At 42.7% G+C, this 21,357-nt stretch overlaps 1 protein-coding gene across 1 annotated transcript in view; it reads left to right on the forward strand.

The window, feature by feature from the left end:
• Positions 1-21,357, forward strand: part of CSMD2 (CUB and Sushi multiple domains 2) — a 456,222-nt gene that overhangs the window by 287,044 nt on the left and 147,821 nt on the right. The window contains exon 13 of the mRNA XM_042440873.1: positions 7,689-7,871. Within this exon, the coding sequence (XP_042296807.1) occupies positions 7,689-7,871 (183 nt within the window). The remainder of the gene's footprint in view (positions 1-7,688; positions 7,872-21,357) is intronic.

The following is a 21,357-nucleotide window of genomic DNA, read 5'->3' on the forward strand; positions in this document are numbered from 1 at the left end:
TGGAGCTGATGGGAATTGAAGTCAAAGAGCATGTGGAGGTTTAGACATTCCCTATTCCTGCTGAGCATACTGATTCATTTCTTGCTATATCTTGGGTTATACCAACACTCACCGTCTCAATTTGATGGTTTCTGTAGAAAAAGTGATGTGCAAATTTCACACTTAAGTCCCAAATTGCAAAGATTCTCACAAGTCCGAGTTTCTCCCCATCCGGGTTTTCTCATGCTCAAGAAATGCATTTTTTCCACCATGCTTTGAATAGTTCCAAATGCTCTTTCAACTCCTATACTTATCAGAATTGCCTTGGTTTGCATCTTTCACCTCATTCTTCTCCCGGCAGACAGACTTGCTGTTGTGAAGAGATAAAAGAAAAACACTCTCTCCTGCTCCCGGCCCATTGTTTAAAGATCACTGAAGCAGAGGAAGAAGCCAAGCTTTCAGTTTTCTGCTACATCTGTTCTTGGAGGTTCACCTGGGTCTTGTTTACCTTTAAGAAACAAGGATATAAGTGAGCGAGAACAGCTTAAGGTTACTCCTCGAGGGGGACGAACTGCATTAGTTATGTAGCACAACCATAACCTCATTTCTTCTGCCATCTTTTTCCCCCCAGTATCTTAGTGGGAGGAGTTGGGTTGCTTTTAAAAAATTAAAACATCCCTTAGAGCAAAATGCAGGCAGTGCACTGGGGCAAAGCCAGGAAGGTGCATCCCTTCCAACTGGTGGCAGTGATATTTCCCCATGACCGTAGGGCAGTGAATCTGCCTTGAGGTTGAGCCGAATTTTAATGGCTCGGTATAAGAAGCACCAGCATGGTGTGGTGCAGTGGTTCCCAATCTTCCTAATGCCGCAGCCCTTTAATACAGTTCCTCATGTTGTGGCAACCCTCAACCATAAAATTATTTTCGTTGCTACCATTGGAAATATTTGTTTTCCGATGGTCTTAGGCAAACCCTGTGAAAGGGTCGTTCGACCCCAAAAGGGGTCGTGACCCACAGGTTGAGAACCGCTGGTGTAGTGGTTTGAGCGTTGGCTCTGGACATCATTCGAATCAGCTCATCCATGTAAAACCATTAGGTGACCTTGGGCAAGTCCCACTCTCTCAGCCTCAGAGGATGGCAATGCCAAACCTCCTTGGAAAAAACTTGCCAAGAAAACTGCAAGGTAGCTTCATTGTAGGGTTGCCATAAGTCAGAAATGACTTGAAGGCACACAACAACAACAACAATATAAGAAGGTGTGACAACTTGAACCTTGACTACACTTGACAAAATACTCTGGGTTGCCTCCGGGAGTATTCTGTCCCCTGTGTTCCCCCTGAATTCATCTTGTGCCCTTACTTATTGAAGATGACAGTTGGCTATGTTCCCTATGAGCCAGCCACCATCACCACTTTGGGCACAAGTTGATCTGAGGTCCGAACAAGGTGCCCAGCTTTGTTCTGACCTCAGACAAAGACAAAGCAACTCACATCAACAGAGCAACTTGCCAAGGATGCTGAGGAACCAACAGCCACTCCTTGCTGCACATCACTGCTGCATTTTCCTCTGGGAAGCTTTTAAAATGTGGGACAGGGGATAGAAATGCAAGGGCTTGGTGCAAACAGCCTGGACCTAATTCCGGGTTTTGGAAATGCATGGTTCCAGCCACAGAATACAAGGTGCTGAGCAGGATGTATAAAGAAAATCATAGTGAGGAAAGCCACTTTGGATGCCAAGTGATCCTCACCAAACCCTGGATAGTTTTTGCAGAACGAGGTGGTTTGCATCGAGCTGCAGATATCAGAACAGTGCATCTGCTGTGTATCAGATGCTTTCCTCATCTAGTTTTACAAGAACTAGGTCAGAACAAATAGTTTTCTCTGAGTGCTACATATGTATATTTCCCCCCACTTGGCTCTCTGCCGATGCAGCTTTATGAGTTCGTCGACCTTTGTAATGAATGTTTGCCGAATATTCCGGGGACGTTTCTTTTTTTAATGTACTTCCCTTTCCCCACACTTCCCTCTTGCTCTTGGTCACTCCTCCTCCTCCTGACAGACTGCTATTGACCCTTCTTAATGACTTCAAAGCTTAATGGAGTGAAAAGTTAAAACAAACCAAAACAGTGGACAACATTTCAAGTTTCAGGTTGACATTTGGCTCATGCCATCTGGAAATGGAGTTTGCTAAATGTTCTATCACCTCCCATACCCTTTGCAATGCTGAATTTCAAAACGCAGAGATGTGGGTGTCGATTACTTGTGGGCCATACCTATGGGTCTTCCAGCTCTCCAATGAAAACCTAGGCATGTCTATTTAGATGCAAGGCCCACTTGCATGGTTTGACAAAACCATAGCGAAAGGTAAAAAATGTATTTCCAGCTCTTCTCTAATCTCAATGAGTAATTTTAGCAATTTCCTTCCCACTGCAAGAGGGTCCTCAAACACTGCAGAGTTTTCAAAGGTTACTTGCAGTTTGGGACTTATTCTATGCAAAAATTGCATTTGATATTTTTGTGCAGAAAGCAATATGTGACCACAGAAAATAGCATTTCTGTGTGGACGGTAATATTTTCATGTAGAAATATCACTTTCTACACAGCAAATGCTGCCTCGTGCATCAAAAATGATGCTTTTGGCACAAAACAACCATGCGTCAATTTTGCTTAGAATAAATTCCCAACGGCACCATTTTTCCATGGAGAAAATAACATGCACATTCTTAGAAGAATAAGGCCCACATTGCAAAGTGTTCTGTCACCTTTCTAGTGATAGTTTAATAGCAAGTGAAGCTCATTGCTTTTCAGCCTCCGCCGGAATAGGAGACAGATTAATGCAAATCCTGGATTAGGAAAATTCATCTATAAAGAAGTTTCCAGTTTGACACCTGAAATTGAAAAGATGGGGTGATGTTGAAAGGAAACTTTCCATTCTCTATTCCTTTTTGAAGAGTAAACTACAAAAACCAAGGTGGTTGATTCACAGATGAAGGGGTTTTGTTTTTTAAGGCAGAAAAGCCCAAAGTAAGTGGAAGATGAGAGGAATTTGACATCGATTAATAGCAGCAAAACACTGGAGAAGGCATGAAAGGGGAGAGGAAAAACTGGTGTTAAGAGCAACAGGGAGAAAAGGAATCCTTTAAAAATAAAATGGAACGTAAGCAGATAACAAGGGGAAATTGCAGCAACAATACCCTTGGATTCGGAATACAATTTATCTTATATCTTATCTTTTCTGAACTGTACATCTTTTCTGAACTGTACATCTCTGCAGGGGGGAAAGCACTGGGTCCTGGTTTTACAAATGCATGGGAAATGCATCTTCCTCTGAGTTCAGGTTCTGTGTTCGGGTGCAAAAACAAAGCACATGGACACACACTTTCCCTCTGACTCAGCCCTTGCTATAAAGCTCACGCTTTCCATCCTATGGGCTTCATGAGATCCTAGATGAATGACCTTTAAAGAGCCAGAGGGGCAGATGACCAAATATCAGGATCTATCATAGAATCATAGACTTGGAAGAGACCGCAAGGGCCATCCAGTCCAACCCCCTGCCATGCAGGAACTCTCAGTCAAAGCATCCCCGACAGATGGCCATCCAGCCTCTGCTTAAAGACCTCCAAGGAGGGAGACTCCACTACACTCCGAGGGAGTTTGTGCCACTGTCGAACAGTCCTTACTGTCAGGAAGTTCTTCCTGATGTTGAGATGCATACCCCTGGCTTGGCTGGGGAGGAGTTGCGCTTTTGGATATTGCTTAGAGGACCAGTGACTAGCCTCTTCTGTTGTGGTTGTTGCTAATTGTTTATTAGGTCACCTTCAACTTACGATGTCTCTGTGAATGGAAAATCTCCAAGAGCCTTGGTCTTCAGCAACCCTGATCAGGTCTTGCAAACTTAGGCCAGTTACAGATTGCCAAAATAAAGCTGCTTCGGGTCTCTTTGGAGGTATGCTGTTTAAATGATGCATGCATCCTAAGAATCCAGAAGCTGCACCAAAGCTGCCCTCCAGTGCTTAGGAATGGAGTGTGGCTTTGGCGCGACCTCTGGACTCGTAGGACCCATGCATCATTTAAATAGCATACCTCCAAAGAGACCCGAAGCAGCTTTATTTTGGCAGTCTGTAACAGGCCATAGAGCTGTGGCTTCTGTGATTGAGTCAATCCACATGTGACGCACTCTTCCTCTTTCCCCAATGCCTGCCTGTTTCCCCAGCTTTATAGCAATGGTATTTGCATTTCTATACTGTTTGATAGTGAACTTGGCACTCTCTAATCGACTTACAATCTGTAAGCCAATTGCCCCACAACAAGCTGGGTACTCATTTTACCTACGAAAGGATGGAAGGCTGAGTCATCCTTGGAGCCTTGTGGGATTGAACTCACAACTTTGTGCCTGCAGTACCAGCATTCTGCTATGCTTGCTGAATGTAGCTTTGCTCCAGAAATGAGTCTCCACAACTGGAGAAATGAGGTAGACCCACCAACCCTTTCGGTACTAGGCAGATATGAAAGGGACAGAATTGTTTGTGTACAACCAGAAAAGAGTGTGGGATTGCTGAGTAGAACTGGACAAGGAAATCAGGGGAACAATGGGGTGATTTCCAAAATGTGTGGCTGAGTGATGCTGCTAAAACTAGAAAATACAGTGTCCTCAAAGGTATACACTCTCAAATACATTGTGAGCCATGACTTGGAGCTGACAAACATTTCTTTAAATTGTAATGTCAGCCAAGTGAAGTTATATTTTCTTTATGCGACTTACACAGAGTGCATGTTTTGCAAACTCACATTTCAAGTTCAATTTGTTACTATGAGATTCTAGAGTAAGAACAAATTTAAACTTACAGTAATGCAATGCAGCCCAAGGGCTTTTAAAGCACCTTCTTTATTTTCTTGCTATCCTCTAAAGGTAACAAACTTTCTGAGAGCTGTTGTGGTGTAGGAGTTTGAGCATTGGACTATGGCTCTGGAGACCAGGGTTCGATTCCCTGCTCAGCCATGGAAACGCACTGGGTAACCTTGGACAAGGCATTTACTTTCAGCCAAAGAAACCGTGTGGAAGGTTCATTTTAGGGTCACCATAGGTCAGAAATGACTTGAAGACATACAACAACAACTTCCAGAGAGATGCTAAGTGTGGTTGTGTCACATGCTTTCAAAATAGGACTAGAATCATGCCTGAAAATGGTGCTTATGTGATCAGAGGCCATACCTCCCTAAGGGCAGCCATCTTACAATAATAATCCATAAATTCCCTGGAAATAATATCACGTTACCACATGGCAATATTTCCAGGATCAGTACTAGTCCTGTTTTGAGCAAGTGTGGTTTTGGAGCTTTCATTCGAACCTAAATACATTGGATTTGTAACTCAGTGAACGATTTATGCTTTATGACAGGGTCAGTTTGCTGGTCACTACCAGCAGACTGGTAGAAAGTAAGTAGCCTGGTGAATGAATATGGGAAAAGCTATTACTTGCCAATGCTATATTTTAAAGGAGGAAGTTGCCATAAGTTAACCCCTCTCTTCTCTGCATTCACATGAGGAACATTCCCCTTTGGAGACCATAGCGAATCTGAGAGTAGCAACAAGAGCATATGCTAGTGGTACTTCCAGTATATTTTCATGCTGAAGTGGCTCTGATGTTTGGAACATTGTCTTGGCAAAGGATAGGGAACAAGTAATTGGAATAATTCTCTTCCAGCTGCAAGAAAGTCCTTGAAAACCATGCCGTTTTCAAGGACCATTCACACTTCGGGACTTATTCTGCACAAAACTCATATGTGTGCATGAAGAAAACTGCACTTTCTGTGGAAGAAAGCATTTTCTGGACAAGAGTGTTATTTTCTGTTATTATCCATTATTCTATTAAGTATTATTTCCTGCACTGTAAATGCTGTTTTCTTTGCAAACAAAAAAAGGGTGAATTTTGCACAAAGTAAGTCCTGAACTGTGAAATTTTCATCAGTCAAAGAGTCTCTTCATCAGGATTTCCCAACATCCAAGAAACATGTTTCTCTGCCATTTTTTCAACTAGTCTTTCTTTTCAAACATCTTGCTTCATGTAGAAGCATTGACAGAATATATGTCCCATAAGGTGGGTGGCAAAATGCTTCCATTGAAATATTGGCTAGAAGCCTGTTGGTAACCCTTATGTCACTGGTTGTATCTTTAGGATGCTCTGCAAAAATCATACTATTATGAATAATGTTGTGCAAGCAGATTTCGGTTCAGTGTAAGCATTGTACAACTGGTTGCACCATTTGAACCATTCTGCAGGTGTATCCCCTGGAAGCACACATCAGGATAATACAAAGTGGCACCATGTTATAAGGATGCACCTACGACATGCCTTTCTGGAGTAACTTTAAGCTACAAAGCCCCTCTTTGGATCAGAGCCATGCCTTGCATCTCTAAATATCTAGACGCATTAATGGTAGTTCTTGATGTAGCTTAAAAATGGACTGATCAGAATGTTAGCTAGAATGGGATGGGCTCTAAAAATAGATCTAAATGTATCTTTTCAATAATTTATTAGTGGAAGATTGGAACAGCATAATTGTTCTGGTCCTTCACCATTAAAATATTATGTGCATGAATGGGGAAACATTTTTACTGGTTGATGACAAAATCCTGCTTGCTGTGGGTTTTTTAAAATTATCTCTGTGTGTGTATGTGCCTTCAGGTCCCCCATCGACTTATGGCAATCTCATGATTTTTAGAGGGTTTCAGATGTGGTTTTGCCAGTTCCTTCCTCTGAAATATAGCCTACAGAACCTGGCATTCAATGGCAGTCTTCCATCCAAGTACTAACCAGGACTAACTCTGTTTAGCTTCCAAGATCCAATGGGATCTGGTGCCTTCAAGGTATTTTGGCTATATGTTTATTAGACACACTTATGGCCATCTTTTTTCTTATGATGTGAAAGTGGCTTACCTGGTTCTCTCCTCCCCACTTTATCATCCCAGCAACCTTGTAAGGTAGGTCAGGCTGAGAAGGAATGGTTGGCCAAAGGTAACCCAGTGATGTTCATGGCTCAGTGGAGAACGCAACCTGTATCTTCCCAAGTCCTTGTCCAACATTGCAACAGTTGCACTGCATTCGTTCTTACTGGTTATTTGTGTCATATAACCATAATAGTTGAGACTGAGGAGCATTCCTGGAATAGGACATGTGACATTCCCTAGAGGAAAGCATTTTACCTGGCAGTTTGACTAGTATCATTTCAGGGAAGGCTTGGCCACTTCCTACTGGCCAAAATGGAGATAAAGATATCCTGAGGTTTAGCAGTCTGCTTTTAATACCAGGGATAACAGTCTGGAAGTCCTTAGGCTATATCTATTCCAACTGTAATGTGCATGAGCTAAACCAACTGAATTCCTAGGAAGGGAGTCTACAAATGTAGATGTGAGATCTAAGGTGTTAACTTATCACCTGGGCAGGGAAGAATAGCAGGACTGGAATTGGGATAGACATGCAGTGGTATTTCTTTCTTGCAGCTATTTTGCTCCACTAGGCAATCATTTGCATCTGCAAAACATGATTTCAAAAATCAAAACAAACCAGGCTTCCATATTTGGATTACATATGATTGTGATTCTTTTTTCCTGGGAAAATTCCTAACATCTCAAGGCACCATCTACCAAAAAGGCTGCACACATTTCTCTTTGTGTTTCCCACTTTTGTCTCTCTGTTTTTGCTTCTTGCAGAAATCGACCAGGGGGGCTGTGGAGACCCAGGAGTGCCAGCCTACGGCAAGAGAGAGGGCTCAACCTTTCGCCACGGGGACTCATTGACCTTTGAATGCCAGCCTGCATTTGAACTGAAAGGACAGAAAACAATCACTTGTCAAAAGAGTAGCCAGTGGTCCTCTCAGAAACCAATCTGTGTTTGTAAGTGCAAGAGAAGGGGGGCCCCTTGAGTCATTTGAGTCATGAAACCAATGAAGATGCTGTCCGGGGTATACATTTTGCAGTCCATGAGCACATAGGACATTGAGGGTCTTACTTTTCATTTTTCTCTGCAACTGATATAAAAAACAGTTTGGGGAGAGCAGGATTGGACGAGGGAGTTGGCTCTGTCGACTTTGGCCATGAACCTGTTGGCTAGCATAAGCTATAGTGTAGGTCAGTGATGGTGAACCTTTTAGCAGCCAAGTGCCCAAACTGCAACCCAAAACTTGCAGTAACAAACTCTGGCAAATTCTGTGCTGGGGTGATGGCACATGTGCCCACAGAGAGGGCTCTGCGTGCCACCTCTGGCATGCGTGCCATAGGTTCGCCATCACTGGTGTAGGTAGTGCAGTGGAGAGGATAAAATGGGCACAGATGCTGTTGTGATGGTGCAGATAGTTGTCTCCATCAAGAGAGAAAGCTGGCCACGTGGCTCCTAAGCTGCTTTCTCAAGCAATGAACACAACGTGAAGTGTAAGGCTTTCAAGGCTGGCTTCCATAGCTTTTTTGTGGGTTTTTCAGGCTATGTGGCCATGTTCTAGAAGAGTTTATTCTTGATGTTTTGCCAGCATCTGTGATAAATTCTCATTCTCTGAAGATGCCAGCCACAGATGCTGGTGAAACGTCAGGAATAAACTCTTCTAGAACATGGCCATATAGCCTAAAAAACCCACAAACAACTAAGACAGCATTCTCTTTTATATCCCAACCCTTGTTGTGCACCACTCCAAAAAGTCGCTTTACATTACCATGACTGACCATTGCATCTTGGTTTTGGTCACCATGAAGTGTGCGCATACAACAGTTTTGTTAGCTAAAACAAAACCTTGGCCCAGTTGAGAACCTCACAAGCCTTCCCATGGACTGGCTTTGAAGGCACCATCACTCCCAAATCCAACAGTGACAAAGATATAGAGGCAAAGCACAGTCCGTTCTACCCAGGAAATATATTTCCAGCACAGGAAATTTTGTTTCTCCCCTGCCCCCCAAAAAACGTTTTAATGTGCAGTATAATTCCTTGAATTTTTTTTTTTTTTTAGATATTCCTGTACCATGAAAAAATATCTGCAAAAGTCTCACTTCTCTGGCAATTTCTTCCCATTTTTCAACCCAGAAATAAATAATAGAGACTGTTCTTTCCATTCCTAAGTAGTGTTAATTTGCACTTGAAATTGTGAGAGCCCATCTTCATCTTTCATCTTCCCCAGCCATTCGCTTTTGTGGGAACAGGAGGGCTGCATATGATAGGAGCTGGAGTATGAGTGCAAGCAAAACTAGGGATGTGAATAAAATTTTAAAATAGTGAGAAATGGTAAATAAATAAATAAATGTGTACTTCAAGTGTTGAGAAACCTTGGTGAGAAGAATACTGACTTGAAAATTTCTGCAGCCCAAGACTTGTTCTATGCAAAATTAACAATTGGTTGTTTTATAGTTTTTTGTGGGGTTTTCTAGAACAAGGCCACATAGCCCAAAAAACCCACAAAAAACTATAGGCAGGTTATAGACCACCACTTTGAGGCGGTCTGCCACCGCCGCCGTTTGCTCCGTAAGGGAGCCGTCACAGCCACACCGCGCAGCTCCCTTGCGGAGCAAAAAAGAAGCTCCAAAATGGAGTTTCTTTCTGCGGCGCCCTAATGATGTTGTGAGGCGCTGCTGGCGCACTCATGACGTCATTAGCACCGCGACATGCCTGGATGCTATGCGTCCAATACATAAACATGGCGGCCCCCATGTGGAAGGGGTGCCGCCATGTACGTATGGAATACGTACTAGGGTTAGGGGGGTGCGGAAGCACCGCCCCTTCCTAACCCTAATACGTATTTCATACGTATTTTTGGCGGTTTGTAACCCGCCACTGATGCTGGCTATGAAAGCCTTTGACTTCAATGTGGTTGTTCCGTTCAGAAAACACCTCCCCCTCAGGCATTCTCTTCCATGCAAAGCATGCAGACTATAACTGTATAGAAAGTGCTGTGACTTTTGCATAGAATAGATCTTATATCATGGAAAGTCTTCAAAAGCTGCAGTTCTGGAAGACTTGGTCCCAGCAAGAAGGCAATTGCTAACTTTACCCATTGCTTCCTTCAGGAAGAAAATTATTGAATGATATCCTTAAGCAAATATAGATGCTTCCTTTAGTATTGCATTTCTTTTTCCAAAGAGGTTGGGTAGGCCTAACCTGTCCAAGGAAATCTGGGCCTGACGTCTGCCTGGCACCCAAAATGAAGTTGGCTGGCAGGCAGTGTTGAAAAGGCTAGCATGAAGGCATTTGCAAACAGAATAATGGCAGGCAAAGCAACTATGGTTGTGTCCTCCCACCTCTTAAAAACACAACAACAAGGCATCATAGGTAAACACCCAAGGAAATATATTTAGTTTATTTGCTTAAAGTATTTCTGTGCCCAATTTTTTTTCTGATCACATCCCATCCCCAGGTGGTGAATAAAGATAAGTGGAACTGGGGGTGAGGGGAGGATTAAAATTCAAATGAAACAATCCAGTTGCAGAAGTGAAAAGCAGGAAAAGTTTAAAACACAACTCTCCATAGTTGGAAGAGAACATTGAATCACACCAGCAACTGAGGCAGCACCAAGGGCCATTTTGGGAACCCTGGGGAACCTCTAAGGGTTGCCTAAAATAATGAGCAGGGAAATGGAAGTTGGCTGCAGGTTCATTTCTGGTTTTGAAAAATTGGTATTTATTTTATGTTAATCAGTCTGAAGGGGAGAGAACTCTGCAATCTTTTTAAAAGGTGGGTTGTTGCTCCTGGAGGCTTCCATGAGTAGCAACTTTCTTTCTTTCGTTCGTTCAAAAAAACTTGGTGTATGGAGTCTAAAGGAGTCAAGGGCCTGTTACAGACTGCCAAAATAAAGCTGCTTCGGGTCTCTTTGGAGGTATGCTATTTAAATGATGCATGGGTCCTAAGAGTCCGGAGGTCGCACCAAAGCCACACTCCATTCCTAAGCACCGGAGTGCAGCTTTTGGTGCAGCTTCCGGACTCTTAGGATGCATGCATCATTTAAATAGCATACCTCCAAAGAGACCCGAAGCAGCTTTATTTTGGCAGTATGTAACAGGCCAAGGAGTGCAAAAATAACATGTAGATCCAGGGCTCCACCTGATTTAAATGAATAACACAAACGACTTTGAAACTAACAAATGTATTATTTGGGGAAAATGTTCAAAAGAGATGAGACCCCCTTCTACATAGGCTCTGGTCTAAATCCGATTGCTTCTCCCAACAAGAGTAGACCCATTGAATCTATGAGGTTTGTGTAAGTTAAGACCCAATTTATTCAATGGGTCTTACTCTAGATAAAAATAGTGCTTGGATTTCGCCAGCAGCATGGCAGGCAAAGCTAGTACAGGGACTTCCAACCTAAGATGTGGTCAGCAACTGACAAAATTTCTGTGCTGGTAAGTTGTTTATTTCTACCTATTACATCTACTCTTAAATCTCCTTTGTCTCACCCAGCTTTCAATCTATTAGCCACAATCTTAAAGGATCAGATAAGGAAAGTAAAACACTGTACTAACTGATGGGGAAAGATAGCCAGCCTCTTCTAGTAAGTAGTGGACTGAGAAGATGGCCATCCTTCTCCTAACATGCCATGGGCCCTTATTCTGGGGAGAGGGGATTTATTGATTGAGGCTATCTCTTTCAAGCCAAGAAATGGGAACAGGAGGAAATTGCAAGTATGTAACTGATGCTTAGGCAAGACATCTCCCACCATGACGTTTATGTCGCCTGTGCAAATTGCATGGGTCTATTCTCAGCGGCTTGGTTGTGTGGTTTTTCCGCTATCCTGAGTTGGCAGAAATGCAGATGGTGTCTTGGGGTCAGGTGTGGGGCTGGCAGTTTAGTTCATCTTGATTCTTGACCCCAGTTTCTACGTTGTTCATGCAATGTTGTGAAAAGGAATGGCATCCTCTTGCAGAGAGGTTGCTTGAACCTTGTGTCACGGGTTGCAGAATGGTGAATGTTTGTAGCTAGCTTTAGTAAAAGCAGGGTGTATTCTATGCTATCATTGAGGGGAAAGAATCTCAAGTCCCCAGTTGATAGCTTAGCCTCTCCAAGGCTGGGGAGGCCTATTAGAAATGATAGGAAACAGCCGTGTTAGCAACATAAGGCAAGCTGTCTCCACTGCTAGATATCTCATGCTTCTCAGCTGAAATTAAGTCCTTGCAAAGGAAGGTGGATAAGCAGGGCTTGGAGATTTTCAGTCTCCTCCAACCTGTTTCTAAGTCCCAAATGCCAATGGATATCTGTCAGCTGAGAGGCACGCTCAGCAGGGTGGCATGTCTGCTCGAAGGTTTGGGTAACTTGACAGGTAGACTCATCATAATCTACCATTTCACAGCCTCTTGCCCAGGGGCCCAGAAAATTGCTTTCTATTGATGCATTCAGTCTCTACTGACAAATATTTGGGAGGCATAGGGAAGGCAGTGATAGTGTCATTATCGTATGGATGAAACTGCATTGTCTCATGAGAATGTTCTGCCAACGATGGGTGACCCTTGCCAACCTTTTCATAGACCACAGCTATGTGACGATGGAGCACATCATGAAATAAGCATGGATGCTAACCAGATTGTAGCTCTTTGCACCCGTAAAGCTCGGAAATCCTCTCCCAGCCACCTCTTTTTTATTAGCTTGGGTTTTGTCTATAACTTGTTTGAATGCACACATCTACTTAATGTGCCATTTAATGCAGGCAATGGTGATTTGTAATTTGAAATGTGGCTTCTGTGATTGGATTATACATGTGTGAATTTTCTTATTCTGTGACCAGATCCATCCGTAATGGCTTTGCTCTTTCACTTAGAGGTATGTTTAAGAGAGTTTGGGTTTCCACCACTTAGGAACCTTTTCAAAGGGAACTGCTGGTTTTCAGCTATCCACCGCCTTTCTTTCCTAAGAATGCCTTTGGGTCCATGCAAGTCTCAGAGGCCCTTCCTTCAGAAAGAAATGGTGGCAGCTTTGAAACAATCCCAGCTCATGGGGGGAAAAATGTATGTACATATTTTAAACCAGGAGGGACAAAGTGCTTTTGTCCAGCATCAAGGGACGCGTTCAAAGGTACAAAGGTGTCCAGGAATACCCTACTTTTAACCCCTGGTTAACTTTCATACTAGACAGTGTGTAATGTATCTGAGGGCAGCAGTAGAGATGTGAATGATGACCTGATATCAGCATGAAAACAAATCAATATACATATATTTTGGAAGGTGGACCATGAGACCCTCGTCATACGTCAACTGCATTTTTTGTGGTAGTTTAAGAATCCTGTGTCCCTTGCTTATGGCTTTCTCCTCTAACTTTTTGGCCCCTTGCCTAGGACCGAGAAAAAGCGTTGGGAGGGATGAGGAATAAGTTATATCCCATCTGTCTTGTTCTGTCTTCTGGTCTATCAGACTTTATAACAGAAATCCAAATTGAGTCATTCAATATGTTTACACGAAATCGGCGGTACTCGCAATAAGATGATGAAATATTTCGTTGAGCAACTTACATGCAAAGCATTGATGAAAATTCATGGCAGGGCTATAAATCTCGGCTTATTTTGTTCTTTCACGTGAGGATGAATAATGTTCCAAATAGTTCCCCCCACTGCTTGAGATTACTAGAGCTTTGGATATAGTAACACGGTGTGGTGGGTGCAAAGGATTTACAACAGCCATTTTATCTGGCACAAAAGCATCCTTCACGAATTTTTCACCAAGAAGAGTCCCAAAATGGGGAAATATTGTTGTAAATCCTTTGCACCCACCACACCGTGTGACGGAAGTAGGCAGCCGTGGAGGGTGCAGGGACCATTTTTTTACTCTTGCACCAACTCTTACTGGTGCACCCAACATAACCAGAATTGATATCACATCAAATCCTTTTTCAAAAGTGGCTGATTTTTAGTCCATTTTCTGCTGTTTTTCAAGACTTGGGAGTATGTGGCTTGAGTGTGCAAAAGTGCTGCTTTTTGAGCCATTTGAGGAGTCAAAAATATCAACTCAAAATCAAAATTGTGAGAGGGGGACCTGGGATGTTTGGGGGGGCTTGAGAGGTCACATTTTGGGTTGTAAGAGGTGCCTGCAGCCGTGGGCTGCCCTTTCTCCATCTCTGTCCTAGTATAATTTCTTACCTTGAAGCCCTTTCCTTTTTGTTTTTGCTGATCCGGGTCCCTGACATTTGGGGATGAAATATCTGTCCACATTAATCCTTGAGGCAAACAGAATTTGCACAGGATTCAATATTTGAAATAAAGCAAAGGGAGCTTTCTTTCCCAGCTATTTTAAGTGGCAAGTCTCCAGTTATGCCCTCCCTGGCTTTATTCCACAAGGCTATTAGTCCTTCGATAGATAAATGCCTTTGATTGATTTTAATTGCCATCTGCATTTTTATAATCGTGGTTTCTTAGTTTACCGATATTGATATGCTTCCATTCAGGAACATGGTTTGATGGTTTGTTTCCAGGCCATTATAAGGGTGATTTAGAAAAGTTACCATATGGGGACGCATGATGAAATTCGGTTGTTGGGAGTTTGGGGAAGAATGACGTTTGAAGAAATGAAAATGGCATGACCTATCTCTGAATTGGAAGACTTGTCAGGCTCCAAGTGCCAGCAAAATCACATTTTGACATGCCATTATGAAAAAAAATAGTTCATATCTTTCTTCCAGAGGCCCTGCCATTCATTTGTACAGAGTACATGTCTATCATACTTAGAGAAGGGATTTTGAGTTTATAGCACAACACCTCCTAGGTTGCCTTGTTAATAATTTTGTACTGAACTGCCAATACTTGGTCTTACTTTGCGTTGGATATCTGCTGGTCCAGGGGGTGCGGATTAGATTAATACCTGCTTTGGGTGTGTTAAATCTACAATGGGATTGTATGGGATTGGGTCTATTTAATACTGTAGTTTCTTAAGAACATAGGAATGGTGCATTACATATTGGTTCATAAAAGGTCCTGTGATGTTATGGGGGAGGGATGTTGTTTCATTTATTTGTTGTTTCATTTATTTAGCTAAGATATGAGAGCGTGCGTGCGTGTGTTTGTGTGTGTGTAAGAGAGAGAAATATGTGTTAGAGTTAGCATCTGTTAGGATATATATATTAAGTAATCTGTGATGTTGCATTCCATTTCTGCTCGTTTCATGTTGCTTTTGTGTGCCTTCAAGTCATTTCCAACTTATGGCGACCCTTAGGGAAACCTATCACAGGGTTTTCTGGGGCTGAGAAAGTGTGCCCTGCCCAAGGTCACCCAGTGAATTTTTCTGGCCAAGCAGGGAATTGAATCCTGGTTGTAGCGTTGTAGTCCAAATGTCAAACTACTACACTATACTGGCTCTCTAAATCATTATTTGCGTATTATACACTCGAACCTCTGAGAACGCTACATATTGCAAAGCTGTTAATACCGGGTGAATGTGGGAAATGACGATGAATAAAACCTTGCACAAGAACCAAGGGGACATGTGAAAGGTCTTCATGTATGATGCCATATTGATGGGACAGGAAGAGTTCCACACACTGGCGGCAAAAGAGGAGTTACATGGAAGCCCTTGAATTTGGTGCCAGCAAATCATCACATTTAGTAGAAATAGCAGAGGGGTTTGTGGAGAACTGCACAGGTCCCCCCAAAAAACCAACATATATTTTGGTTAAAAGACAAAGAATACTATTTCAAGTAGCTGTGAAATCCAATATGTCAAATCATAGAAATGACATATCTTTTTCAAGAAGTTATTTGCACTGATATCCTGTGGGTATTATAATGATGCAATGTTACCTAACATCCTATTTTTAATCTTTCTGATGTACTCTCTCATTTGTTTGTTTCCTCTCTTCCAATAATTGAAAACAAACTGCAAGATCTTTTTTAATTGCTTTATAGATGGGTTCCCTCTGTAGTTCAAAAACAATTGCGTCCACAATTTTCAGTGTGGCTGAAATATCGTCCCCTGCCGGTTGTGTTTTCTGGTTCCAGATGTTGGTAGGTCAATGTCTCAGCAATTTCCCTCCCCTAATTTGCCATTTTGAGTTTTGGAACTAAAATATTGTATGATTCTTGAGCTGGGCGGGGGGAGATCCAACGAGATCTGGAGTGTCCCTGCTTCAGAACCACTGCTCCAGAGGCTGAAAATGTCATTGTTAGGGTTCCAGACATCTCTTACCCTTGCTGTGCTTGGGTATGCATAAGCACTATTATAGTCAATGAGTTATATCTGCATAGATTTACTTAACTTGTGTGTCCTACTGCTGAGGACCAGGTATTTTGAATGGTTTATCCCAAGGAAGGACTGAGAGAACAGAAACAGCAAGGGGATATGGTGACTGAGATGATGGTGGCTTTAGGAGCAGGATTTAGGTTGCAGGACTCATGGCCAAGATTGAGAAGCTCTGTCAAGAGCTGTCTTCATCTACTCTTCCACAATCGCTAGAAGTCCTGTCCATTCCTAACTTGTGTTTCCCATGCCATCTGTTGCTCAGTCTCACTTTGGTCTCTGTAGATTCAGGGACTAGGACTATGGTGTCTGCATGGGCCAGGATACTCTGGGAACAGCCCAATGTATCCTAGCCCCAGAGCTGCCCTGACCTCCACCTGTTACTGGGGGCCCTCTGTTTTGACACTGGGCAGCTGTACCAACTCACATCCTGCTGTGCCACCTGGCACAGCCACAGTGGCAGTGAATCTCATGCTCAGGTCAAAACAAAACACCCAATGTTGTTTGCATGGCTGGGCACCTTGTTCTGACCTCAGAGTAAGTGAATAGGCACCGTGGCAGCCGTGCCAAGAAGCACTGTAGGACACATTTTAAACAGATGCTCTGAATGTTCTGTGAAGCTCTAGAGCAATAGTTCTCAACCTCTGGTCCTCCAGATGTTTTTTACTTCATCCCCCAGATTCCCTCATCATTGGCCATGCTGGCAAAGGATTCTTGGTGCTGAAGTCCAAAACAGCTGGAGGATCAAAGGTTGAGAACCTCTGCTCTAGAGCAAAGAGTAATGGGTATACCTTGGGTTTGCCAAATGAATGGGACGAACATCATCCAGACTGTATACACCAAACTCATGGATTTGGTCCCTGTGTTGTCTGGACTCTTCACCAACCAGATGGTGGAAAGGCCATTTTATTTGGGCCATGCAAACAGGGACCTTGTTTGTTTCTTTAAATTAGAAAAAGATTGGTCTAGATCCTTTGTTAAGCCCAACTAGAGTAGACCCATGCAGTCAATGAGATATGCTTACCTGTTGAGTTAGCATACAAGTGTTTACATAAAATTATGTACCATGCACTGTGATGGGGGACTCCAGTGAAGAGCCCTGGTGGCGCAATGGCTAAATGCCTGTACTGCAGCCATTCACTCACAAACAGGGTTGTGAGTTCAATACCAGCCAGGGCTCAGGCTCAACTCAGGCTTGCATCCTTCCGGAGCTTGCTAAAATGAGTCCCCAGCTTGTTGGGGGCAATTGGCTTAGACATTGTAAATTGCTTAGGGACTGCTTAAGAGCACTGATAAGCAGTATAGAAATGTACTTGCTATTGCTATTACTAAATTAGCCAGTTTGTTGTTGCTGTCGCCGCCGCTGTATGCCTTCAAGTCGCGTGCAAATATCTCACAATGCAAAACTGTGAGCCAAAACCCAAATTCCATGCTTCATTGGCATTCTGTTCCCTCTTCGTTGTTCTGTTTAGGCATCAAGCAAAAGCTGTGTTTTTCAGTAGTCCTCTGAGGCTCTTTGAGTTTGCAGAGGGGAGGTGTTGTCATGTTTGCTGTTTCTGCTAGGATTATTATTATTATTATTATTATTATTATTATTACTGCCAATTTAATTAGAGTCGTCTCTTCTTCTTTTTCTTGTGTATGTCTTTCTTCTGTTGTTTGATTAGTTTGGATGTTCTACTTTGACTATTCCCTTGATTTCATTTTAAAGTTGTGAACTACCTTATAGATCTGCTTTTGGGATCAAAAGGCAGGATATCAATATTTTAATAACGTTAATAAAATAAAAAAAACCAGAGACATAAAAGAACGCTCGGAGCCTGGGTTGTAATATTTATGTCTGGGATTATCCTGTTCTCTTTCAAATCTTATCTTGCTGCAGTCTGGCGCAAAGACAAACCATCTGCATCCACAATGTTGCGGCTGTCTTGGTGGAGTTAGACATTTAGATCCTTCCTTCTCTCCAAGGAGTTCAAGGTGCCATATGGAGATCTTCCTCCCTGGTTATTTTATCCTCATAATCAAGGAAGTAGGATTGTGAAAGGGACTGGCCCAAGGTTGCCCAATGAGTTTGTGTCGGACAATTCATCCAGTGAGTGATCCTTCCTTCTCCTCCCATGGGTTTTGTCACATCTAGATTCATCTAGACTCAGGCAACAGTTAAGAAACTGATTTTCACTCATTTCCATTGAGTCGTCTTTATTATTACAGCAGTTAAACATTGAAATCATTTTGTTTTGGTGCAGATGTGCCACTTTCCCTCATTTGAATGCTATCGAATCTGTGCCCTGGAAACAATAGCTGTGTTTACTAGCAGTGACCACCTTAGCTAGTTTTGGGCTAATGCAGCCAAGTAGAGAAGCATTTCATTTTGGGAAAATATTGGGTTAATTTAATCAAACACAGAAGATAGAAATGAAAAGTGCTTGGCAATGCCAGGAGCTCCCCAGAAATACCTCTAGATACGGAAAATGTCACGTGGATCTCCAAAATAAAATTGGTTTGTGCAGGAACAAAACCTGGCGCTTTCGGAAACCTTTTGCTTATCCAGAGGGGCTCCAACAAGGGATTTGAAACCAGGTCTCTCCAGTCCAAGGTTGCTGCGACAGTGAAGAATTAATGCACTTTGACCTTGCTTTAATTGTCGTGGCTCCATCCTATGGAATGCTGGGATTTGTAGTTTGTTGTGGCACCTGAGCTCTCTGACAGAGAAGGCTATGTAGTTCAACAAACTGCAACTCGCAGTATTCCATAGCATTGAGCCATGGCAGTTAAAGCAGTGTCCAAATGCATTAATTCTGCAGTGTATATATAGCCCTAGTCCAACACTCAAACTATTATGTAATGCTGCCTCTTTTGTGGTGGCCAAAGATCAACTTTTTATATCAGCCTACCCTTTAAGACACGGGGATGAGGGATGTGCAACCTTCCAGGTATTGTTGGATTTGAATGCCCATCATCCCCATTAGTGCTGGATAGAGGTGGTGTGAAATGCAGACCTCTAGGAAAACCCATTTCCCTTATCTCTTGCCTTTAAGACATCTTCCATTTTGAAGTCAGCTTTCACTTGTGTAATACAGTTGGTCCTCCAAATCCACATCTTCAACCATCTATGGCTTGAAAATATTTTAAATATATATACATTCCAAAAAGCAAACATTGATTTGGCCGTTTAATATCAGAGACCCCATTTTACTAGGCCAATGGGTTTAATTGGACTTGAGCATCTACTGATTTTGGTATCTATGGGGGGTTCCTGGAACCAAACCCCAGCAATATCAAGAGCAAGAATATCCATTCTACACAGGCTAGATTCAGTTCCATTTCTTCTGTGTGTTTTTCCAAATCTCGGCACAGTGGTCAGTAAGGAGCTTATACATGCTTTCTAGCATGATATGTCAAAAGCAATCCTGATCACCAGTTTTCCCTCCTTGAAGAAAGTGGTTCCAGGGGTTCCTTTTCAAGAATCCTCCCTCCCCACGACTAGCCCTCCTGTGTCCCAAAATGATTTCTTCCTTGTGCATTAATTTTTGGAACCCTTAGCGGCAATTACCCTTTCTTGCTAATCCTATATTGCCTTATTATACCTGCTGAACAACTCCTGCCCCGCTCTTCCACTCAGTCCTATAGCATGCATAGGCTGCTTTCTGAATACTAGCCATTTGTGTCCACAGCGTATGTTTTTAGGATTATAAAATACGAGTTCCAGCTGTGATCAATGGTTTTCTCTTTGCAGTGTTTCCAGAGACCCCCCCATCATTTCTGGTTAGCTCTGATGAGTTTTGCATTTGACTCGAAATTAGTCTGTCAAATGGTCATTGCTTTCAACCTTCGCCTGTGTTTTCCTTCCCGCAGTGCACAACGTTAAATGGTGCTCCAGAATAGCAACTGGAGAAAATGCGTAGCGATCAGAGACAAAGTATATTGTTTGACAGGTTTTGGTAAAGGGTCGCCATGTCTTTGCACAAAGAAACCTAAATGATGTGTTGTTGTTGTTGGGATGGGAACCACCCAACTGAGGTCTATTAGATGGATATATCCTATACCTAATTTCCAGACTCTTCTCAAGTAACTGTGTGAATTTTGTTGGAGAGCCGGTCACCTAGGATTTACACTGGAGTGCGAATAATGCAGCCTTTCATATCTCATTGGACTGCAGCTCCCAGCAGTCCTGGTCATTGACTATGTTTGTTAAGGCTGCTGGGACTTGAAATCCAGCATCTGGAGGGCCAAATAATTCCCATAATGGGTTCTAGTGTGGAGTTGTTCCAGTTTCAAATTCCTGCTTCGCCATGAAGTTCAATGGGAATGCAGGAACAATCTCTGTGCCTTCCCTGTTGTGCAATGGGATGGTAAAAGTAAACATCATTGGCAAACACACAAGCCGTCGCTGAGTGTCGATGCTCAGCAGAAGGGTTGTGTGGCACAACCCTTGTGTAAATTTATGCGTCTAGATATACACTGCAGAGGCACAATCCCAACCTGTCTCCATACTGAGTGAGATCACAGGTTGGTGGCCATTTTGTGATGATTTGTTTTACCGTTTGGGAAATATTCTTGAAAATTTTGCAAAGGAGTTCTTTTTCTCTCATTGTAAGGGTGAAATATTCCATGGCATTTCATTGTCCCCTCCGCCCTTCAATGTTGTTGTTGTTGTTGTTGTGTACCTTGAAGTTGTTTCTGACATGGCGACCCAAAGGGGAAGCTATCATGGGGGTTTCTTGGCAAGTTTCTTCAGAGGGGGTTTGCCATTTCTTTCCCCTGAGGCTGAGAGAGTGTGACTTGCCCAAGGTCACCCAGTGGGAGAAAAATTGTGAGTAGAATTTATATGTCTAGTCCTTTTTGTGGGGGAAGAGGAAATACAGACTGTAGGAGTTTAGCATGGTTGAACATGAGGTGGGGTCATACACTGAACTGTCCATCTTCTTCTCCATTCAACATTTGAACTTTTGAATTGTTGCACTTAGTGCTAACCAAAAGACATTTTGCTGCCTGAAGCAAAGGAAGAGTCACTAGCTCTTTTAATATTGTACACACAGAAAATTCACTGGTTATTGTTGCTGTGTACATTCAAGTTCTTTCCAGTTTATGGCAACCATAGCATGGACACTCACTGGACTCTGGCCAGTATTTTCCTTGCAACACCCACGCATCTACTCAGAATGGGAAAACAACAACAATAGAGCTGTTCCGTGTG

Source organism: Sceloporus undulatus, chromosome 9, assembly GCF_019175285.1.
Source record: "Sceloporus undulatus isolate JIND9_A2432 ecotype Alabama chromosome 9, SceUnd_v1.1, whole genome shotgun sequence".
Classification (NCBI taxonomy): domain Eukaryota; kingdom Metazoa; phylum Chordata; class Lepidosauria; order Squamata; family Phrynosomatidae; genus Sceloporus; species Sceloporus undulatus.